This window comes from Saccopteryx bilineata, chromosome 5 (assembly GCF_036850765.1).
Source record: "Saccopteryx bilineata isolate mSacBil1 chromosome 5, mSacBil1_pri_phased_curated, whole genome shotgun sequence".
Classification (NCBI taxonomy): domain Eukaryota; kingdom Metazoa; phylum Chordata; class Mammalia; order Chiroptera; family Emballonuridae; genus Saccopteryx; species Saccopteryx bilineata.
Genome location: NC_089494.1, coordinates 61,724,945 through 61,746,335, shown reverse-complemented (window position 1 = coordinate 61,746,335; position 21,391 = coordinate 61,724,945). Strand labels below are relative to the sequence as shown.

The window sequence follows — 21,391 nt, the reverse complement described above, 5'->3', positions numbered from 1 at the left end:
GAAGGATAGATAGGGACAGACAGACAGGAATGAAGAGAGATGAGAAGCATCAATCATCAGTTTTTTGTTGCGACACCTTAGTTGTTCATTGATTGCTTTCTCATATGTGCCTTGACCGTGGGCCTTCAGCAGGCCTTGCTCGAGCCAGCAACCTTGGGTCCAAGCTAGTGAGCTTTTTGCCCAAGCCAGATGAGCCCACACTCAAACTGGCGGCCTCGGGGTCTTGAACCTGGGTCCTTCTGCATCCCAGTCCAACACTCCATCCACTGCACCACTGCCTGGTCAGGCAACTGCATATATACTTAAAATACATTTTAATATTCTTTTAAATAGCTATTGAACTAATTACTGCAACATGATACTTACTAAATAAATGCCATTTAAAAATGAATTTTTAAAAGAGAAATAAGATAGTTATGAAGTTATTTTAGATCTTCAGATGGATTAAATTCTTTAAATGCACAGTATTGTTGCTAATTCCACAGGCATATTTCTGTGATGCAGACAATCTGTTTCCAGACAGAAGTGGGACCAGGAAACCCAATGTTAGTCATCCTGAGAATCATAGAAGTTCCTTCTTGGTTCTTCCTCTTTCAGGAGGCAGCTTAAGATGGGGAGGGACAAACAGCTTATCAATGTGCAGGGCTATAAATGCAGGAGCAGGATCCTGACCCTGAGCAGGCTGCTTACTCGGAGCTTGATTCCCACGGCACTATTGCCAGGAATACTTAGTCAAAAAGCAAAGAAAAAGGTATTTGAAATGATTTCTTTAAAAATACAGTGGTAATGTATAATCAGAAAATTTTAAGTAAATAATTCAAAGTAAATTTTTTATTTTTTAGCGAGTGAGAGAGAAAGAGACAGAGATAGGAAGGGAGAGAGATGAGAAGCATCAACTCATAGTTGTGACACCTTAGTTGTTCATTGATTGCTTTGTCATATGGGCCTTGACTGGGGTGGGGGGCTCCAGTTGAGCCAGTGATCCCTTGCTCAAGCCAGCAACCTTGGGCTCAAGCCAGTGACCTTGGGCTTCAAGCCAGCGACCTTTGGGCTCAAGCCAGTGACCATGGGATCATGTCTTTTGTTTGTTTGTTTGTTTGTTTGTTTTTCTTTTTCTTTTTTACAGGAACAGAGAGAGAGTCAGAGAGAGTGATAGTTAGGGACAGACAGACAGGAATGGAGAGAGAGATGAGAAGCATCAATCATCAGTTTTTTGTTGCAACACCTTAGTTATTCATTGATTGCTTTCTCATATGTGCCTTGACCGCGGGCCTTTAGCAGACCGAGTAACCCCTTGCTCGAGCCAGCTACCTTGGGTCCAAGCTGGTGAGCTTTTTGTTCAAGCCAGATGAGCCCGTGCTCAAGCTGGTGACCTCGGGGTCTCGAACCTGGGTTCTCTGCATCCCAGTCCGATGCTCTATCCACTGCACCACCACCTGGTCAGGCATGTCTTTAATCCTATGCTTAAACCAGCGATCCCACGCCCACGCTGGTAAGCCTGCATTCAAGTTGGCAACCTCAGAGTTTCACACCCAGGATCTCAGCATCCCAGGTCAATGCTTTATCCACTGCACCACCACCGGTCAGGCTGTAAATTCTTTTTGATAATACAAAGGAACCTATCTTGCTTTCCCCATCCTCCAACTACAGAAACTATTTGGGTCATGAGTGAATTAAGAAAGAAGAAGAAGAAGAAGAGGAAGAGGAGGAGGAGGAGGAGGAGGAGGAAGAGGAGGGAGAGGGGAGAAGAAGAAAAAGAGAAAGTGGAAGGAACTTAAGCATTTCCTCATGTAAACCAAAACGGCCTCAGTAATTATTCCTGATCTTCAGCAGTGTGCTCCACTTGCCAGATGCTGACATGTGGTATAACACAAGGTCTTATAGTGCTATAAATGTAAAAATCTCTTGTTAACTTCAGATTCAGAATCCAACTAGAGGATCTTAAAAAGTACAACTCCTCCACTGCCTGGAGTCTTGGCTCAGACACTTGATAACTGTGGGAGGCATGCCCTGTCCTGGTTGGTCTCTCAAGGTGTCCTCAGTACCTCACTTGAGGGTTTATTTATTGCCCCATCTGCTTATTATTGCTGAGTTCCAGTCAGTGGAGTAGATTAATTGTGGAGAAGAGTGTCTCACATGCTGTGGGCTTAACTTCACTGGTACTACCACCACGGTACTGTTGTCACTCAATGCCAACTAGACTTCCAATATTGTTGGTCCTGGTACCATATAACTTGATTGACTTGATCTCTCTCTCTAAGGGAATGTTCATGTTTCTACTTCTCCAACCTTCCAGGCTCCTGTTCCAAACATAGACAAGCATAATAGAAAACATTTCTATTTCCCTTTGGCAGCATAATAATAAAAATGGTCATTAATGTTGGGAAATAATGTAGCCACTATACACACTTATCTCATGAGACAGAAGATGAAGCCTCAGAGCTGTTGGAAAGTTAAAAAGACCAAGTCAGCAGGCTAATGAGAAGAACCAGGACTTGACTACTAATCTGTCAAATTCAAAAGTCCATTTTCCTAACAATGAATTTAATCCACCTTTCAAAATCCAGGTGGCCTTCGATGACCTCTCATATGTTCCTTGTGGGAATGTAAATTGGTAGAAACTTTCTAGAGGCCAATTTTGCAGTACTTATGAAATCCATAGTTTAGTGTGCACACCCATTGCCCTAGAAATTCCACTTCTAGGATTTCACCCAAAGGTAATAAATACATAGAGAAGTATACAAAGTCTTGGTTACAAGAATGTATTCCTGCATTATCTGCAACAGCAAAAAGCTGGAGATGTTCTATACTCTATATGACTAAGTAAGGGATTAAAAAATCAAGGTGTTTTGTAGAATTTAATATTATGCAGTCAAGGCCTGACCTGTGGTGGCGCAGTGAATAAAGCATTGACCTGAAACACTGAGATCGCATGTTCGAAACCCTGGGCTTGCCCAGTCAAGGCACATATGAGAATCAACTACTAAGAGTTGATGTTTCCCCTTCTCCCCACCTTTCTCTCTCTCTCTTCTCTCTAAAAATTAATAAATAAAATCTTCTTTAAAACTTACATCAGGTTGTATCATATCAAAAAATGTTATCAAGATACTTTAAATAAAAAGCAAATTACTAAATAATATATGCAGTGTGATACTAATTTTTAAAACATATATATATAATATGCATTTAAAAAAACAGAAATATATAAAAAGTGTTCTCAGTGATTATTTCTGGATGGTGGGGGTGGCAGGATTATAGATGATTTTTATTCATACTTTTCTGTATTTTCTATCATAAAAAGGTATGACATATATAATAGAAAGAAATAGTAAAAAAATAATGTTTTCTGTCACTGCCTACCCTATTTTGGGGGAAGATTTAATTTGTTGATTCATCCATGTAGTAGAGTCATGAAAAACACTTTAGGGAAAATCCATAGCTTCTGAATAAAAAACCCCCAGCACTGTGTTTCATTTATCTGACTACTTGTTCATATTAATTCACTGAAGAGCCTGACCAGGCAGTGGCGCAGTGGATAGAGTGTAGGACTGGGATGCAGAGGACCCAGGTTCGAGACCCCATGGACGCCAGCTTGAGCGCAGGCTCATCTGATTTGAGCAAAAGCCCACCAGCTTGAACCCAAGGTCGCTGGCTCCAGCAAGGGGTTACTCGGTCTGCTGAAGGCCTGTGGTCAAGGCATATATGAGAAAGCAATCAATGAACAACTAAGGTGTTGCAACACGCAATGAAAAACTAATGATTGATGCTTCTCATCTCTCTCTGTTCCTGTCTGTCTGTCCCTATCTATCCCTCTCTTTGACTCACTCTCTGTCTCTGTAAAAAATAAATAAATAAAATTTAATTCACTGAAGAATACTTAAAGAGATGCTACAATGTCTAGGGGCTGGATTGTATGAATTAGTAACTTTTCACTTGTAGCCGACTCTCCATGGCAGGGCAGTTTGAAGGAGTGGTTCTCAAACTTTTCTGCACATTACAATCACTGACTGGGATATTATAATCCTAATATCCTGATGCCCCGTCTGCAACCCAGAACAACAAAACCAGAAACCCTAGGGAAGGGACCCAGGCATCGCGGGTTTTTTAATCTCCCCAGGTGATTCCCAGTATGTGGTCCAGTTTGAGGACTACTAGTTTAAAGAATGGTGTTTACTAAGTTTCTGAGGTCACAGGTCAAAGGTCAGCAAACTACATGGAGAGAGAAGAAAAGTCCCATTTCTAAACAACTTGTATGTATAAGGTTAAATTTTAAAAGTAGATAGTTCCTCTGACTCCATTAATAACCAACACAGCCTTGGCCAGGATAGCTTGGTTTGGTTAGAGCATCATCCTAAGGAGCAGAGGTTGTCTGTTCACTTTCTGGTCAGGGCACATACAGGAACAGCTCAATGTTCCTGTCTCTCTCTCTCCCTTCCTATCTTGCTGAAATCAATAATTAAAAAAAACAACCAGCTCTGGCCGGTTGGCTCAGCGGTAGAGTGTCGGCCTGGTGTGTGGAAGTCCCAGGTTCGATTCCTGGCCAGGGCACACTGGAGAAGTGCCCATCTGCTTCTCCACCCTTCTTCTTTCCATTCTCTCTGTCTTTCCTTTCCCCTCCAGCAGCCAAGGCTCCTTTGGAGCAAAAGTTGGCCCCAGGCACTGAGGATGGCTCCACGGCCTCTGTCTCAGGCACTAGAATGGCTTTGGTTGCAATGGAGTGACACCCTAGATGGGCAGAGTATCACCCCCTGGTGGGCTTGCGGGGTGTATCTCGGTCGGGCGCATGCAGGAGTCTGTGTCTCTGCCTCCCTGCTTCTCACTTCAGAAAAATACAAACAAACAAACAAAAAACAACATAAAAAAGACACCTATTATAATTAGTAGAGAGAGTACAAACCCTGGGGAATCCTCACATTTCATTTCACACTCTGAAAGTTCCTCCCTCAGATTCAGGTTTCTCAACCCTGGGTGGGGGCCACAGATGTGCTTCAGCAGGTCCTTCAACCCATGAAATAGCATGAATAGTTCGAGTACACTCATGAGAATTTTTGTCAAGAGAAAGCCTATACCTTTATCTGATTCTCCAAGTGACCTATGTGCCCGAGATGTTAGCAAACAGCAAACGGGCGCTAACATTTGTCTTTCATAAGCAAGGAAGTGCCCTGAGAGCTGGACAAAGTTGAAGTGCAGAAGCTCATTAGCTCTTAAACAACTGCTCTTCTTGTTGGAATAATGGGGCCCTTCTGCAGGAGATGGGAATTTACTTCCCCAATGAAGAAATCGGAAATCACTTTGGGGAGGCAGCATTGTAGAATGGTGAGATGAAAGATGAAAGTCCTTCTTTATTAACTAGTTTGTGATCATTTAACTTCATTGGTTGCCCAGTCTCCTCAGCTCTACAACACAGAAATATCAGTCCCACTTTCCTCAGAGGTTTACATGAGGTCAAGATGAGATCAGACAGTGTTAAGTGTCACTTAACAGATGAAAGCAGTTTGAGAGTTCGCTTGGGCTTTCTGTTGGACTCTATTCACGTATATGACCATCAGTGACATTTGGGCTGGATTTTACAGAGAAAACTCAGCCCCACGTTTTGCCATACCTGATCTGCCCGGTGGGTCCCTCACTGGCGGAGGGGGTCTCTCACTGGGCGGGGGAGGAAGAGGGCCCGAACGTCCAGGTGAAGGTAAGGGAGGCGCAGACGAAGTGAGGGACAAATTCCGCTGTGGGAGCCTTGGGATTTCGTCACCGCCACTGGAACCGGGAGGCGCGGGGGGCGGCCCAGGCCTGCTCGGCGGTGGCGGCGGCGGCGGGCCCTGCGACAAGGAGGCGGGCCTCGGAGTGGAAGGCACCAGGGGCTTGCTGTTCTGAGGGGGCGGAGGTGGGACGGCTTCCCTGTGGATGGAGGGCCTGTTGCCCATCGGAGGAGGCGGCGGAGGGGGTTTGTCATCCAAGGCCCTGCTCGGGGTCGGCGGCAGGGGAGGCCTGTTGGAGAAGGGCGAGGGGGCGCTGGCGGGGCTCTGCCGGATGGAGCCTCCTCCGAAAGCAGCGCCTCGGTTTCCAGGGAAAGGGGGAGGAGTGGGCCCGGGGCCAGACTGCCTGGGGGCCCCAGGCACGGGTGGGGACCCCCGGTTATGCAGACTTGATTGAATGGGTCTTGGCGTATTAGGCACCGGAGGGGGCACGCTATCAGGCTTCGAGCCCACGTCAGGTCTTGGGGGAGGCATTCGGTTCCTCTGCGGCTCTGGGGGTCCGCTTCTGTGGCCTGGGGAAGGCACGGGAAACCTTCCTGGGCCACTTGGGGGTGTGAAAGGTTTGGCAGATGTGGCTCTTCCTCCTGGTGGCAAAATCAGGGGTCGGCTTCCTCCGGAATCTGAAGAACAGGGGGGAAAAATTCAGTTAGAAAATTAGGAACCGTTAAAAAAACCCCAAAGAACTAAAGTATCATATATTCCCAGCTACTGGAAGTCCTTTCCTAGATAGTATAAAATATACTATAGGTAACTATTATTTATTTAAATTAGGTTTTGTGTGGTCTTTCCTGGAGGAAGAGGGATAGATCACAGCTCTCTGTTTACCTTCTAGTCTGAGGTTCTACAACCATGTCAGCTTTCAAAAGGATTTTTGAGAGATCTCTTGGCATTGTGTATGGATAAGAACCAAGATGAAATTGGTTAAGAGTTCTGGAGAAATCCCTATTCCAGGAGTTGGGAACCTATGGCTTGCGAGCCAGATGTGGCTCTTTTGATGGCTGCATCTGGCTCGCAGACAAATCTTCAATTAAAAAATAATAACGTTAAAAATATAAAACAATCCATTCATTTCCTACCGCTCATGTTCACGGTTGTGGGTGGCTGGAGCCAATCAAAGCTGTCCTCTAGGACAACACCAAATTTTTATTGGATAATGTGTAACGTACACAGGTCGTTGTATGGCTCTCATGGAATTACATTTTAAAATATGTGGCGTTCATGGCTCTCTCAGCCAAAAAGGTTCCCGACCCCTGCCCTATTCATACCAGAGAATAAGAACAGGACAGTTGTAGCACACAGGATTTCTGCTAATGATCTCCTTCTCTCCCCATCACCCTCCCTGTCCCCTTGTCCTTGTACCTCTTAGGCTTAAAAAATAGGTTTGAAACCCAAGGTCAATAGCTTGAGCACAGGCTCACCAGCTTGAACAAGGGGTCTCTGGCTTGAACATGGATCATAGACATGACCCTATGGATGCTGGCTTGAGCCCAAAGGTCACTGGCTTGAGCCCAAGGTCACTGGCTTGAGTAAGAGGTCACTGGCTTGAGCAAGCGGTCACTTGCTCTGCTGTAGCGCCCCCGCCCCAAGGCTCATGTGAGAAAGCAGTCAATGAACAACCAAGGTGCCGCAATGAAGAATCGATGCCTCTCATCTCTCTCCCTTCCTGTCTGTCTGTTCCTCTCTCTGACTCTCTCTCTGTATCAGAAAAAGAAAAAAGATTCAATACCAGTTGATGGTCTTAATCACAAAGAAGTGAACAACTATATTTTTCTTACTGTGTCAACTTCCACATCAATATCAGCAGGACAGGACAACCCTATTACATAATTAATATTAAACTGCTTCGGTTCAACAAAGAGAAGAACTAACTAAAGGGAGAACCAAGGTTACAGAAAAATTTAAAATACCACCCCAGAATCTCTTGGAACCCAAGGTAATTCTCAAGAAATGGTTAGCCTGAAAACTTCTACCAGTTCAACCATTAGCTAATTAATATATCAAATATATATATTTATTGAGCACCTGCTAATTGTCAGCCATTATTCTAGATGCTAGAGGCAATGAAGTAAACAAAATAGAAAAGATCCTTTCTCTTATCATTTACATTCTTTTGGGAGAGATAAACAACAAACCAGCAAGCATATAAATATTCTCAGAAAATCACAAGTACTAAAAAGAAGCTAAAGTAGGCTAATGAGAGGAAGAGTGCCCAGAGAGGTTAGAATAGATGGGGTAGCTTTTCTAAGGACGTGACATTTGAGCTGAAGCCAGCCATGGAAAACTGAGGAGGAGCACTAGGCAATGAACCTGAGATAAGAAACCTCCTTTTACTAAGAGGCTTAAAAGACATTTTCTGATTTAGGCCAAGCGTTCAAAGAGATTTTGTAAATATGATTTTTATACTTGTGTGTGATTTACACCAGCTCAAGATGGCCGATCGCATTTCTGCTTAGGAAGGGCTGTTATATTGTAAATGGGAGGTTTTTGTACTGGAAGGTTTTGAGGAAGGAGACTCAGACCCCCTCCCCTCTCCACACTCATTAGGAAGAAGGTAAACAGCCAGGAAGGAGGGAGGGGGAAGGGAGATTTGAGTAGCCCTTTCCTCTTCCCTTCCTTTCTCCTTAATGGGCGATTTACAAACGCTTATCCTCTGACATCATCTAGCCCCCTCCCATCCTGAAATCGTGTGACTGATGTATGTACTTCAAGACCAGTGGTATTCAACCTGGTCCCTACTGCCCACTAGTGGGTGTTCCAGCTTTCATGGTGGGCAGTAGTGAAGCAACCAAAGTATAAATAAAAAGATAGATTTAACTATAGTAAGTTGTTTTATAAAGATTTATTCTGCCAAACTTAGCAAAAATCCAACATAAAGTACTTGGTAAGTAATTATTATTATATGCTTTAACTTGCTGTAACTCTGCTTTATAAATTTTATAAAGTAAAGTTACTTCCCTACTTTATAAATCACCACTACTGTGGAACCGGTGGGTGGTTAGAAAATTTTACTACTGACAGAGATACAAAAGAGGGAGGTAGGTATAAAAAGGTTGACTACCCCTGCTCTAGACAAAGGAATCACAAGATCTATGTATGTAAACTTGTGCTCTGGAAAGGGAATATAAGATGTAAAAAATCTAATTTTGGGGAGCACCTGTCTTTGGAGATATAGCCCTATGTGCTCCACTGGCTTAATAAATTCTCCTTTTCCTCTTATACAGTTGTCTGAGTGTCTATCCTCCATTAGGTTGCTTTCCTGCAAAAAACCAGCAGGCGCAAAGGCCCTGTGGTGGGAATAAGCTTCAAATGAAAAAAACAAAAACAAAGGCCTGTGTGCCTAGGGCACAGTGAGCATGGAGAAAAAGAGAACCTGAGGAAATGGAGCCTGAATAGCCATCAGAGGTCTGGTCATAAAGAGCCTTGGAGGCCAGAAGGAGTTCAGGTTTTATCCAAGTCACAGTGACAGACATTTGGATGGATTTATATAGTGGAGTAATATAAACTAGAATTTTTTAAAATTTAGTACAAGATAAAAGATGTATTGTCTGTGACTGTGTGGTATATTTCTATGACCCCAACTTGTAATAAGTTATATCTCTCAAGTTCAGATCAAAGCTGCAGTTACTACATTACATGGATAGGATTCATTATGTGGATAGTATGCTATGAACACACACTTCTGGTACACTATTTTATGTGCCAATTTAAATTCTATCTTTATTTTATGTCCAGTTATCTTTTGCCTTAATTTTTTCACTTTTTCTTAAAGTACTAAATGTATGCATTTGTCAGTAGCTTCGAATCCTTTTGGTGGGTTTTAAATAAATTAAAATTTAAATGAAGATAAGATAAGAATCTTTTATATTATTCAATCTCTTTCTAGATCTTGACCATCCAATACTAAAATAGTCAGCTAACTCTGAGGATTCAGTGACTTTATCTTCATATCCTTATGAGAACTTCATACTTTCTCCAGTGGACATTTTAAGAGATCAGAGAATTAGAAATAAAAATCCAGCAATAAACATGAAAAAGGAAAGTACAATGGTACAATTTCTTGAGCTTCTGAAGTAGTCAGGAGAGCACCTCATTTTTCATTTTGCCATAACCAGGTTCAACTTTTCTCTCTGTCAACAGGCTCACAGACAGTCCTGTGAGGGGCATTTCCCTGGCTCCCTGCAGAGAAGACTTAGAATCACTGGCCCTGAAATGACAAATGTCTGTCATGCAAAACACCTTTTTAGATTTAGTGCAGTGGTTCTCAAAGTGTGTGCCAGGGCACACTGGTACACTGTAGAAGATTTCCAGGCGCACCCTATGGTATTCCAGAGAAATATGTGCCTGTTGAGGACCAAAAAGCCATACAAATATGATACAGAGTTTAGATTTTTGGGGACAGAGGTGTGGGAATTGACTGTAAGCTGACAGTGTGCCCAACCCCCCACCTCACTTGCCTGATTAGGTTGCAATAGGCTGTTAAGCTGTGGTGCTGGATTGTTTACACTACCCCCCATGTTCCCCGGAAAGACTGGAGGCAAGTTTCTTCTATCCTTTATTTGGTGTAAAGTTAAGATGATATGTATGGTGGGGGGTTTCTGCACTCAACACATTAAAAGTAAAAAGAGAGGAATTCTTCAATGTATTGATGAGGAAATGAGAGTTTGCCTTTCAAATATATGCCTAAACATTGAAGAAATGGCTAGGATACACCAGACTCATGTTTCTCATAAACACAAGAATGAAAAAACTTAACACATTTGTGCCGGGACCTGCAGAATTTACTAAATCTTACTAAGACTGTATCTATATATATAATAAGATAACTTTTTTGTCATTTTTTTAACCCCTCTTTTTTACAAATTCTAAAAGGCATAACTCAAAAAATATAACATAAAAATGTTTTTTAATGTCAGAATAAATTTAATTTTGTCATATTTATTTTGTTTAATTACCATAAAAGCATGCTTGGACTTCATATTTTTTCTTTAATATTTGATTTAATTATTATAACATATTTCTCAGAAATTTGTATACAGTGTGCCTACAATTATTTGTAGGATTTTTAATGAGACCAGACTTAAAAAGTTTGAGAACCACTGATTTAGTGAGATACATAATTATATTCCATATGCATCATGTGTGTGTGTGTGTGTGAAAAATGGCTCACAAGCCTGACCAGGTGGTGGCGTAGTGGATAGAGCGTCGGACTGGGATGTGGAGGACCCAGGTTCGAGACCTCGAGGTCGCCAGCTTGAGTGCGGGCTCATCTGGCTTGAGCAAAAAGCTCACCAGTTTGGACCCAAGGTCGCTGGCTCCAGCAAGGGGTTACTTGGTCTGCTGAAGGCCCACGGTCAAGGCACATATGAGAAAGTAATCAATGAACAACTAAAAAAAAGTGTAACAACGAAAAACTGATGATTGATGCTTCTCATCTCTCTCCTTTCCTGTCTCTCTGTCCCTATCTATCCCTCTCTCTGACTCTCTCTCTGTCCCTGTTAAAAAAAAAAAAAATTGGCTCACAAGTATTTACTAAGCTAGACAGCTGGATCAGGCTACCTCACAAAGAAAGCTGAATTTGCTAGGTCACCAGGCAGTATGTTCCAGGGGGTGGCATGTTCCATTTGCTCCTTTCTTTTCTTCCCACTCTAGCTCACCCTTTAGAAAAGTATAAAAAAGTACAAGTTACCCCAAAGACACTGGACAAATACATAATAGCTCAACGGACCTGCCAGATATTGACTTAAAAAAAAGAAGAAAAGATACTAAGTTGAGTCTCTCTTACAACAGTGTTAACATTTCAAGCAATATAAATGTTTTAAAGGGCACAGTGCCTTAGAGGGGCTGCCAAGTCTCCAAACCACCAGACTCTGGTCTTCAGTTACTAAGAGAAAAGGAAAGTCTCCTTACCATTATCCCTGTTGCCTGTGGATCTCAGCTTCGGCATTCCAGCCTGGAATAGTCCTCCCAAACCAGGTGGTCCACCCCCTCCAAAGCTTCCGCTGCCACCACCACCACCACCGCCTCCACCACCACCTCCTCCTCCAAATCCACCGCCTCCACCAAAGCCACCACCGCCACCAGCACCGGCTCCTTTAGGTTCTGCAAAGGAAGAAAACAGACTTTACAGGTTTGAAACACTACCTGCATACTTCACCAGTCCTAGCCCAAGTTAATGGTAATGATAAAACCTGGGCTTATGGTAGACAACTGCGATTTCATTAAAATGCAGGACTGTAATGATTTGCCCCACCTTAATCAGAAAAGGAGGGGATTCTTTCCACTGTGGGGCAGTCAGAGGCCCAGTGGTGGGGGAACTGATGATAGGTGGTGACTTGCCCCCCACTTAGCCAGCTGCCATATGAGTTGGCCAATAAAAGGCTCTTCAGACAAAGTCTCAAGGAGAGGGAGATGCAATAAATGGTAAAAAGAAAGGGAATAGTAAAAATTAATAAAATATCTTATAATTGTACTCCTTGGAAATACCTGCTGTTTTGGTATATTTTTTCTCAGCCAATATCTTTTCATTTTTATTTGTTTTTTTCTTAATATTAAGACCAAAATTCACTGGAAAGATTTTAGCCTGCTTTTTTCACTTCACACTTTACTGTTAGTGTTTCCCATGTCATTAAAATACTCTTCAAAAACATGAGCTTAAGGGACTGCATTGTGTTTTAGAACTTGAATGCATTGTAATTTATTTAGCCATCTACTTATTTGATGGCCCTTTAGATCTATTTCAATTTCTTACTATCATTCAACCCAATGGTAAGCTTTCATATTTTAAAAATTCTTTGCAGTTTTAGACAGTGCAAAATTTCATTTTGCATTTGTTTCCAAAAAAATTGTGAAAGCTTTTGAAATGGGCAAATAAAGAAAGGAAGAAGAAAGAAAAGGACCACTAAGTCTATCCTTCTGTGTTATTTCCCATTGAGCTATTGTACAACTTTGTAAATTGTAGAAAAATGATAATAGTACAAATGATATTTGTCCATAGAAATGCATATTGGCTGTGTTCAGTGGAATACAACCGATATTGAGCCATTTTGTACCTATTTGTAAATTCATTGCAGCACTTATCTGCCTGTATATGTGTGGTACTTGGAATTCTCCTTTAAACATTATCATTAATTAAAAAGCAAGACCTTGGCTGGTTAGCTCAGTGGTAGAGCATCGGCCTGGCGTGCAGGAGTCCTGGGTTCAATTCCCAGTCAGGACACACAGGAGAAGCGCCCATCTGCTTCTCCATCCCTCCCCCTCTCCTTCCTCTCTGTCTCTCTCTTCCCTTCCCGCAGCCAAGGCTCCAGTGGAGCAAAAGATGGCCCGGGCGCTGAAGATGGCTCTGTGGCCTCTGCCTCAGGCGCTAGGATGGCTCTGGATGCAACAGAGCAACGCCCCAGATGGGCAGAGCATCGCCCCCTGGTGGGCATGCCAGGTGGATCTCGGTCAGGTGCATGCAGGAGTCTGTCTGACTGCCTCCTGGTTTCCAGCTTTGGAAAAATGCAAAATTAATTAATTAATTAATTAATTAAAAATCAAGGTAAAATCTTTGAGATATCTATATATTCATTTTATTTTTGTATGAGAGCCGGGAGTATGCCCTCCTTAAAAAATTGATTCTTAATAACTTTTACATGTATGTTTTATAAGGTTAGGCATTGTTTAAAGCTCTATCCCTGGAAAATCTTGTTCAGTCTTTGATGAATACAACTTAATCTGGGAACATTGACACTTTATAATATTTAGATTTTATGGAAACATTGTTTGTTTTCCATGTCTTCTGCTTTATTCAGAAAAGTTTTGTAATTTTCTTGATATAGGTCACACAGACTTCTTGTTAGGGCTACTTTGAATACATTTTTGTTTGTTAAAATTGCAAAAGAGATGGTTTTTCTACTAAATTTTGTGACTGGTTATTATTGGCATCAGGAAACTTCATTTTATATCTAATAAACCACTTTGCTGTTTTTAAAATTAAAATTTTCAAAAAAATTTACTATTTTGAACTTTCTTATAGACATAGTTTGCAAACTATAAAGGTTATATCCACTCTTTTCTAATAGTTGTATATCTTATTTCTGTTTTACATACGTAATAACTTCGATGACTGAAATTCCATAACAATGTAAATTATTAATGGTGCTAAAGGAAAATATTTTTATTTTAATGAGAATGCCTTTAATGTTTCATGTTATATGTCTTTCTTATTTGATATAAGGAATTTATAGACTTTCTTTTTTTTAATTTATTTATTCATTTTAGAGAGAGAGTAAGAGAGAGAAGGGGGGAGGAGCAGGAAGCATCAACTCCCATATGTGCCTTGACCAGGCAAGCCCAGGGTTTCGAGCCTGCGACCTCAGCATTTCCAGGTCGACGCTTTATCCACTGCGCCACCACAGGTCAGGCGATACAGTAATTCTTAACTTGAAGGTGGCTGTCTTGTTCTCTGTAGAATGTTTATAGCCTCTCTGACTTCTACTTACTAGTGTCAGTAGAAACCCCTCCCCTCACCAAGTTGTGGCAACTAAAATGCCTCCAGAAATTGCCACAGGTCTCCTGGGACGTTGATAATATAAGCTTTCTTTTTGTTTATATATGCCGCCTTTGTCAAATTGTGATGTTAGGATTATGCCAGTCTCATTACACATATCAGATAGCTTTCCAACTCTTCCTGTGCTTGGGAATTAATAATTTATACAGCATTCGAATTAGTTGTTTCTTAAAATTTGAAAGAATTTATTGATAAAATCATCTGGCTCTAAAGTTTTTTAGAGGGAAAGTAATTTGATAAAGTTGCCCACTTTTTCTTGCTCATTGAGGTTTCATGAGTGAATTTTGATAAATTTATGCTTTTCTTAGAAAATTAATTTAAGATTTCAAAATGATTTAGCATATAACTTCATTGTAGCACCGTTAACTTAAAAATATCTGCTTTGAATCTCTTAATATATCTGCTTCCTGAGTTTTAATTTTATTCATTTGTAATTTCTTCTTTCTGGGTTAGACTTATCATGTCTTTGTTAGCTCTGTATCTTGTCTATGTATAGAGCTTTTGTGATACTAATAGAAGCTCTGCTGATAGATGAAACTTGAAATTTTTACTGATTCTAAATATTGTCAATAATATTAATAATGCCCTTGTCATTCAAACATTACTCATTAATGAATAATAAATTTTGGAATATTGCATTTACATAGGACACTTGTAAATGGTATTAAACATTCAATGAGATCAGTGCACTATCAGACATCATCCATTAGAGTGTCTTTCAGCAGAGAAGCTAAAGCAGTTGAAGGTAACTAACTGGGTCACCTTGTTTGTAACTGAATGGCAGGACAAGGCTGACAGTAAGAGTTATATCATGCATAACCATGGTCAGCATTTTGATATAGAGGTTTCAAAACAAATACAGAACCACAGATGGACTTTGTCATTTGCAAACAGCTTGTGACAACAAGCTTGGTCTTGGTGTCCAATTAATTGCTTGAATAACAAGGACATGCACTGGCTTGCATTTTGTGTCCACCAGGCAAAGTGAGTAGCCAGAAGGGAGAAGAGCTAATATCTTTTTCCTTTTGATGGGAGGAGAAGTGGACCTTGAAGAATATAGTGAGTTTTCACTAGTGGATTCAGGACTGGGCCTCCAACTGTCCAGTCTCCTTCTGCATCGGGGAAGCTCACATCCCCCACTCTGGAACCTACCCTCCCACTCATGGGGAAGAGACCACTGGGTTCTGTCTTAGAGCCTGGCTGTTTATGGAGCTCCTCTGGCCCCATACCAGACATCATGACTTGATGGTTGTTAGACCAAGGCTTCCTTTACATAAGTGACTGTGTGGAAATTCCCCTTGGGAGAGTCTTGTGACATGGATCAGGAGGACTACAGGAGGAGGACTACAGGATTGATTATACATTAACCATATCAATTTTGATCTAGAGGTAAAACTGTATGAATCAGAGACCTCATAGTTCCTTTTTGAGGTATGGTGTGTTCTTATTCACATCATCTAGCCTGGTAACAGACATTATTCAAAGGCTTTTTTCTTGGTCTTCTTTTCCATTTATCTCCCACACCAATGTCGCTTCTAACTCTGGTCCTTTTCCTTCTCTTATTAGGTACTTTTCCTAGAAAGTCCTCCAAAGCCTTTTTTGTCTTCTACTTGGCTAAAAATCCTGCATCATTATTCACTTATCTATTTCCTACTGAGTCCAAATGGGATCTGTGGTCTAGGATGAATTCTGGAGACATCTGGCTGGCAGTAGAAACACCTAGAAATAAGAGGAGATAGTCTCGAGGCCTGATTAATTATTATTAGTAGATTCCAGTCATGCATAATTTTTCATTCTGTTGCCAATGTTAATAAGTAGCCCTGTGTGGTGGGTTCTTGTTTGTTTCTATACACCCTGTCTTGTTCCCGAAAAGTATCTCATACTTATAATGGGTAGATGAGCAAAGTTGTGAACTCATTTCCTCTTTCTCCAAGCTCCTAATAATCATATCTAACACTTGAATATCACATTGCAGAAAACAAAACACTTCAGAAGCATTGTCTTATTTGATGCTCACAATGAACTTGTGAGGACAGCAGAATAGGTACTATCTCCATTTTACAAACGACGACAGTAAAGCTAGGAGATGGTAAGTGATAAATGGGCCATGACTCGAGCTCACATCCTTTGATTCCAAGGCTAGGGTTCTTTCCCTATGTCATGCTGCCTTTTGATCTGTGGTGCAAGGAGCAAAGGGTTAATTTCCAAAAAGTGTTTGAATAATTCAAAGAATCGCTGCTGTGTGTGCCTCAGACAAAGAATTATTATACTGGCTTCCTGCAGCATTTGAGGGAACCAAGCTGAAGCTGTGGCTACAATGACTGACACAGTCCCTTATTCTGCTCTGCAAGCTTTGCAGCTGTTGTTAAGCAACAATTTTTTTTTTTTTTTTATTGTGGGAAGGGTAGGGTTGATTGTTAGACCATAAACCATTTATCTCCATGGAAAATAACTTTTTTCACTTACTGTCTAATATCGGTGCACTTCTGTCATTGGTGACTGTCTTCTTTAGCTTCTTCCCTTTGTTGATGTCAGAGAGAAGAGCATTTCTCCCAGACTGCTCTGCCTTGTTCAAGGTAGGCTTTTCTGTATTGGCCTGAAAGGAAACCATGCAAATTTGTATTTATCTCTTGAATTAAAATCATGTATTACAACACTCAGCGGGGACAGCTTGAGTATTGGAAGCTTGTTATTAAGGTTGTTGGTGATAGGTTGGAAATTCTCCACAAGGTTTAGACCTGATGTCATTCTTTTTAAGACCCGGACATTTTGGAGCAGATGCAGAAATAAATTACATTTATTTCTAATGCAGGAAGAGTCAGTTCCCAATAAAAGTCTCTGAAAATTCAAGTCATTGCCTGGCTATAACCAACAAAGCCAGGGTTGTACGGCTAGAAACGAGAAGGGAATTTTAAGTCTGAGAAGATTCGGCAGGATACGGTATGGCTGCATTCTCTAGAATGTGTCCTGAAGAACAGCTTCTCTTTATCTTTTAGAACTAACCTGGTGCAAGGAGAAGATCGTCTCTAGAAAAATGTATTATTTTTTTAATCCACCAACATTTGAGAAAAATAATTCCCTCTGTTTACATTGCCTAAGTGTTTTTTTTCTTTTAGGGGAGATTTGAGGTATAATTCGCATGTAGTGAAATTACCCTTTAAGGGTATAGTTCCATGTGTTTGACAAACATATACAGTCATGTAGCTGCCCCCACAAGCAATGTATGTAACATTGCCTTTACCCTCCAAACTCCCTCCTGTCCCTTTGGCCTAAGGTGTTTCTTTGAAAGCTTAGCTTACAGAGATGGCAGAGCCAACAAAAGTGCTGCTTTAAAATATTTGAATATTTTCTGTATTTTCAGAATTCCTATCCTTACGCTGAAATTGGGCTCTTGTTTATTCAGTATTATTTTAGGGAGTGAGGACACCAAGAGCCCAGCATTCAAAGTTGGAAGTTGGCAGATGCCTGTGTCTGTCATACTTGAAAACTGGTTCGGTCTGGCCTGGTCCCAGGGAAGGTCCTTCTGGCAGACCTGAGGGTCCTTGTAGGCTGGCCCCAGAACGGATCTGATTTTGGAAGTGCCAGTGAGGCCACAGGAGGTAAACCTGGGGAAGTTCAACTTGCTACCTCACCAGCTATTTATTATAGCTAGAGGCAGTTAGAGGCAGAAGGGGAGCACACAAAACCCTTCAAGTTGGCCACATAGAATCACTATGCGTTAAGCTGCAAGGGTCTCAAAATGGTTCAGTTATAAAGTAGTACTTGCTCATGATAATAATAGTTAACATTTATATAGCTTTTACTATGGGTCCGCCATTGTTTTAGCACTTTATGTGTATTAATTCATTTAGTCCTCATCAATCCTGTGAGTCATTATTTCCATTTTAGAGACAAGGAAACCAAAACACAAGAAGGTTAGATCATTTGCCCCAGTCACCCAGCTAGTAAGGGAAGGAGCTAGGATTCAAACCCTGGCAGCCCGACTCAAGGGCCCTCTATGTAATCTGTTGGAAGGGTAAATGTGGGATCTAAAATGCCCTTTCACAGAACTGGGGGAGAGGTTGTTAAAGGGTACAAACTGGCATCTGGAAGATGAAGACGTTCTGGAGATCTAATGCCTGGCATAGTAATCACAGTCAGCAATGCTCTATTATAACCTGGCTAAGAGACCAGATCTTAAATGTTCTCACCACAAAGAAGAAATGATAATTATGTGATGTAATGGAGGTGTTAACTAATGCTACAGTGCTAATTATAATACATAAATGTGTCAAGTCAACATGTTGTACAGATTAAACTTTCACTTATATGTCAATCATATCTCAATTGAAAAAAATTAATAACTATAACATCCCTTCCCCATTTGTCCCCAACACTCCCCAAGAGCAAGCCTGTCAAGAGACTCTCAGCAGTCAGCTCCAGAAAAGCTCTTTGCATGTATAGTTTGTGCTTGCTAATGGGATTGTCTTCTATTGCTTTGAAACTTGTTTCTATAACTTAACAACATACCTTGGACATCTTGGAAAGAGCTTTTAAAATTACCTCTTGCCTTCATTTTAACGATGAAAAGACCCTGAGGCCCAGAGAGGTTAAGTGATGTGTCCACATTGGATCTCTTAATGGCTTTGGGTCAGCAATCCTCAGTGACCTTCCTTTCTGCCTCAGAATTTATTTTAACATCTGACCCCTTTGGATGCTGACTTCTCCCACATGGCAGTCTGGGTCTCTTAATTGTACTGTTCCACTAAACTGTGTCCTGTGAGGACCCCTAATCCATCTTTCCCTTTTCTCATCTCTATATCCCATTTCTCTTGAATCTTGCTAGTCAAGTGATAGTAGATGTACCAGGGTTTCCCAAACTTCAAGCATTCTGGCATAACTGTCATGATTTTGGTCATCTTCTCATGCTACCTGTTATTTACTTTATATTTTCCATTAAGTCTGTTCACTATGTAATTTACTTTGCTACTTTTCAGTGAAAAGTATAATTTCTTTTTATTTTTTTCTTAAGTTGAGAAGCCAGGAGGCAGAGAGACAGACTCCCACATGCGCCCGACTGTGATCCACCCAGCAAGCCTATTAGAGGGCGATGTTCTGCCCATTGGGGCCATTTCTCTGTTGCAGCCAGAGCTATTTTAGTGCCTGAGGTGAGGCCATGGAGCCATCTTCAGTGCCCAGGCCAGCTTGCTCCATTGGAGCCTTGGATGTGGGAAGGGAAGAGAAAGATATAGAGAAAGGAGAGGGGGAAGGGTGGAGAAGCAAATGGTCACTTCTCCTGTGTGCCCAGACCGGGAATTAAACCTGGCCAATGCTCTACCTCTGAGCCAACTGACCAGGGCAACATTTTCTTTTAAATCAACTTCCTGTTAAACTCTGGGTGTGCTAGTCACATGTTTTAGAAAACAAAATAAACACATGAACACTAAAATAAAACAAAAATTAAGGCATGTATTACCTAGTAGTGTAATACATATGTACAACCTCTATATGGGGGGAATAGAAACCGATCCTGCTATGTTAGCCAGATCAGAGCTTTTCACACTTACCTAAGTGAAAGACCAATTTTTAAGAAAATATTTTTAATCAATCATAGCCTGATATTTTTGTAAAATAACAATGAGTTATTAGAAAAATGATTTAGTCAAAGACAAAGACATGCAAAATGCAGTCTTGAAAACATAGGCAAAACCCCACTATCAAGTTGCTCTAAGTGTTCCTAAATGCTTACTCTTCATTTCTGTACTTATCTCATTAGGTACTCTAACCAGCAGTTGGAGGACCACACCTTAAATAACAATGAGCTAATTAATTGTCTATTCTTCCAACTAGGTTCTCACCTTAGATGGGCTATATGAATGTATTCCACGGAAGCCTGGGCAAGACACTTTGCCTCTTTGAGCCTCAGTTTCCCCAATGAAAAATGAAGGGCCTATCACTGGGAGGTTTTTAGCAATGAAGGCTTCACATGCTGGGGAGGCCATTGTAATGGGGCATGTCTGGGAGCTTCTGTGTGGCCACGTGGAGGGCTGCCAGCTTCCTGGAAGAGGGTGCACTAACTTGTGAGGACAGGTCTATCAGGGACCAGGAGGAGCCCAGAGAAGAAATCTACTTTGGAAAGTAGATGTCTAAATGCAAGGATAGATTTAAAGGGGGTTGTAAATGTGAGGGGGACTTGTAATTGGTAGGAATGCGGGTTATTTGTCAAAAACAGAAAGTGGGAAGAAAGAGGGCCAAAGGCAGAGAAAAGAAAGGAGTGAGTCTGGAAGTCACTTGAATGGATGCATTTTCAGACAGAAACCTGCGTTTCTGGACTGTCTGGCTCAGCAGTTAAAGGCTAGAAGTTGAGCCCATTGATATGGAAACAGTGCCGATCTGCCCTGGAGAACCTGCCTTGCTCCAGCACATGGGAATGGACAGGACGTTTCCCTTGCTGGACACATCAGAGGCAACCTAACTACCCCACGTTCCATCGTGCACTGTGCCTTGCACGGGACCTTAGACAGCAAAATCCTTTGTGATGCATTCACTCATCTCAGGTTCTGGCTTACTCCAGCACTTGAAAAGTTCACCATATCATAGTTAAGCCAGAATGCAGAGACATTCAAAACAAACACATGAGTGCCAGGCTCGACTTCATATGGCTGCTTTCTGCGTGCATGACGGAGGGTGAGGAGCCACTCACCAGAGAAAACGTGGGCGGAGGCGGAGGTGCTGGAGGGGGAGGGACGGGCATCTTGGACCGTTAAGCTTTCAACAGTCTTGATGATAAATCTGTAAAACCAAAACAAATAGAAACAAAACATGGTCACATATTAGACTTCTTAGTAATACTTTGTCCTGCTCTTCCCTCTTTCCCACCAAAGTGACAGCTGTTCACACACGCCAGCTTTTGTAAGGAGTGGAATGACCTTTGCGACATCGCTAAGCTGTGGCTGTTCTGGAAGGATGCTACAGGGAGGTCTCTCTGCCTAAGTGCCTGAAGAGACCGGAAGCAAAACCCCAGCACCTCACCCTGCTCAGTTCTGCGACCGATCTAAGGAGGTCGGGGGAATGACCCGTGCAAGGTCCCTGGGCCTGCGCCTGGCTCGCT

At 41.7% G+C, this 21,391-nt stretch overlaps 1 protein-coding gene across 5 annotated transcripts in view; it reads right to left on the bottom strand.

Moving 5' to 3' along the window:
• The window catches only part of WIPF1 (WAS/WASL interacting protein family member 1), a 132,792-nt gene that overhangs the window by 11,496 nt on the left and 99,905 nt on the right, over window positions 1–21,391 (bottom strand). For all 5 annotated transcript variants that reach the window (XM_066279666.1, XM_066279667.1, XM_066279665.1 and 2 more), the window contains 4 exons: window positions 20,984–21,072; window positions 16,768–16,897; window positions 11,661–11,852; window positions 5,603–6,373 (listed from right to left, as the gene is read on the bottom strand). In XM_066279666.1, coding sequence (XP_066135763.1) covers window positions 5,603–6,373; window positions 11,661–11,852; window positions 16,768–16,897; window positions 20,984–21,034 — 1,144 coding nt within the window. In that variant the 5' untranslated portion in view covers window positions 21,035–21,072. The remainder of the gene's footprint in view (window positions 1–5,602; window positions 6,374–11,660; window positions 11,853–16,767; window positions 16,898–20,983; window positions 21,073–21,391) is intronic.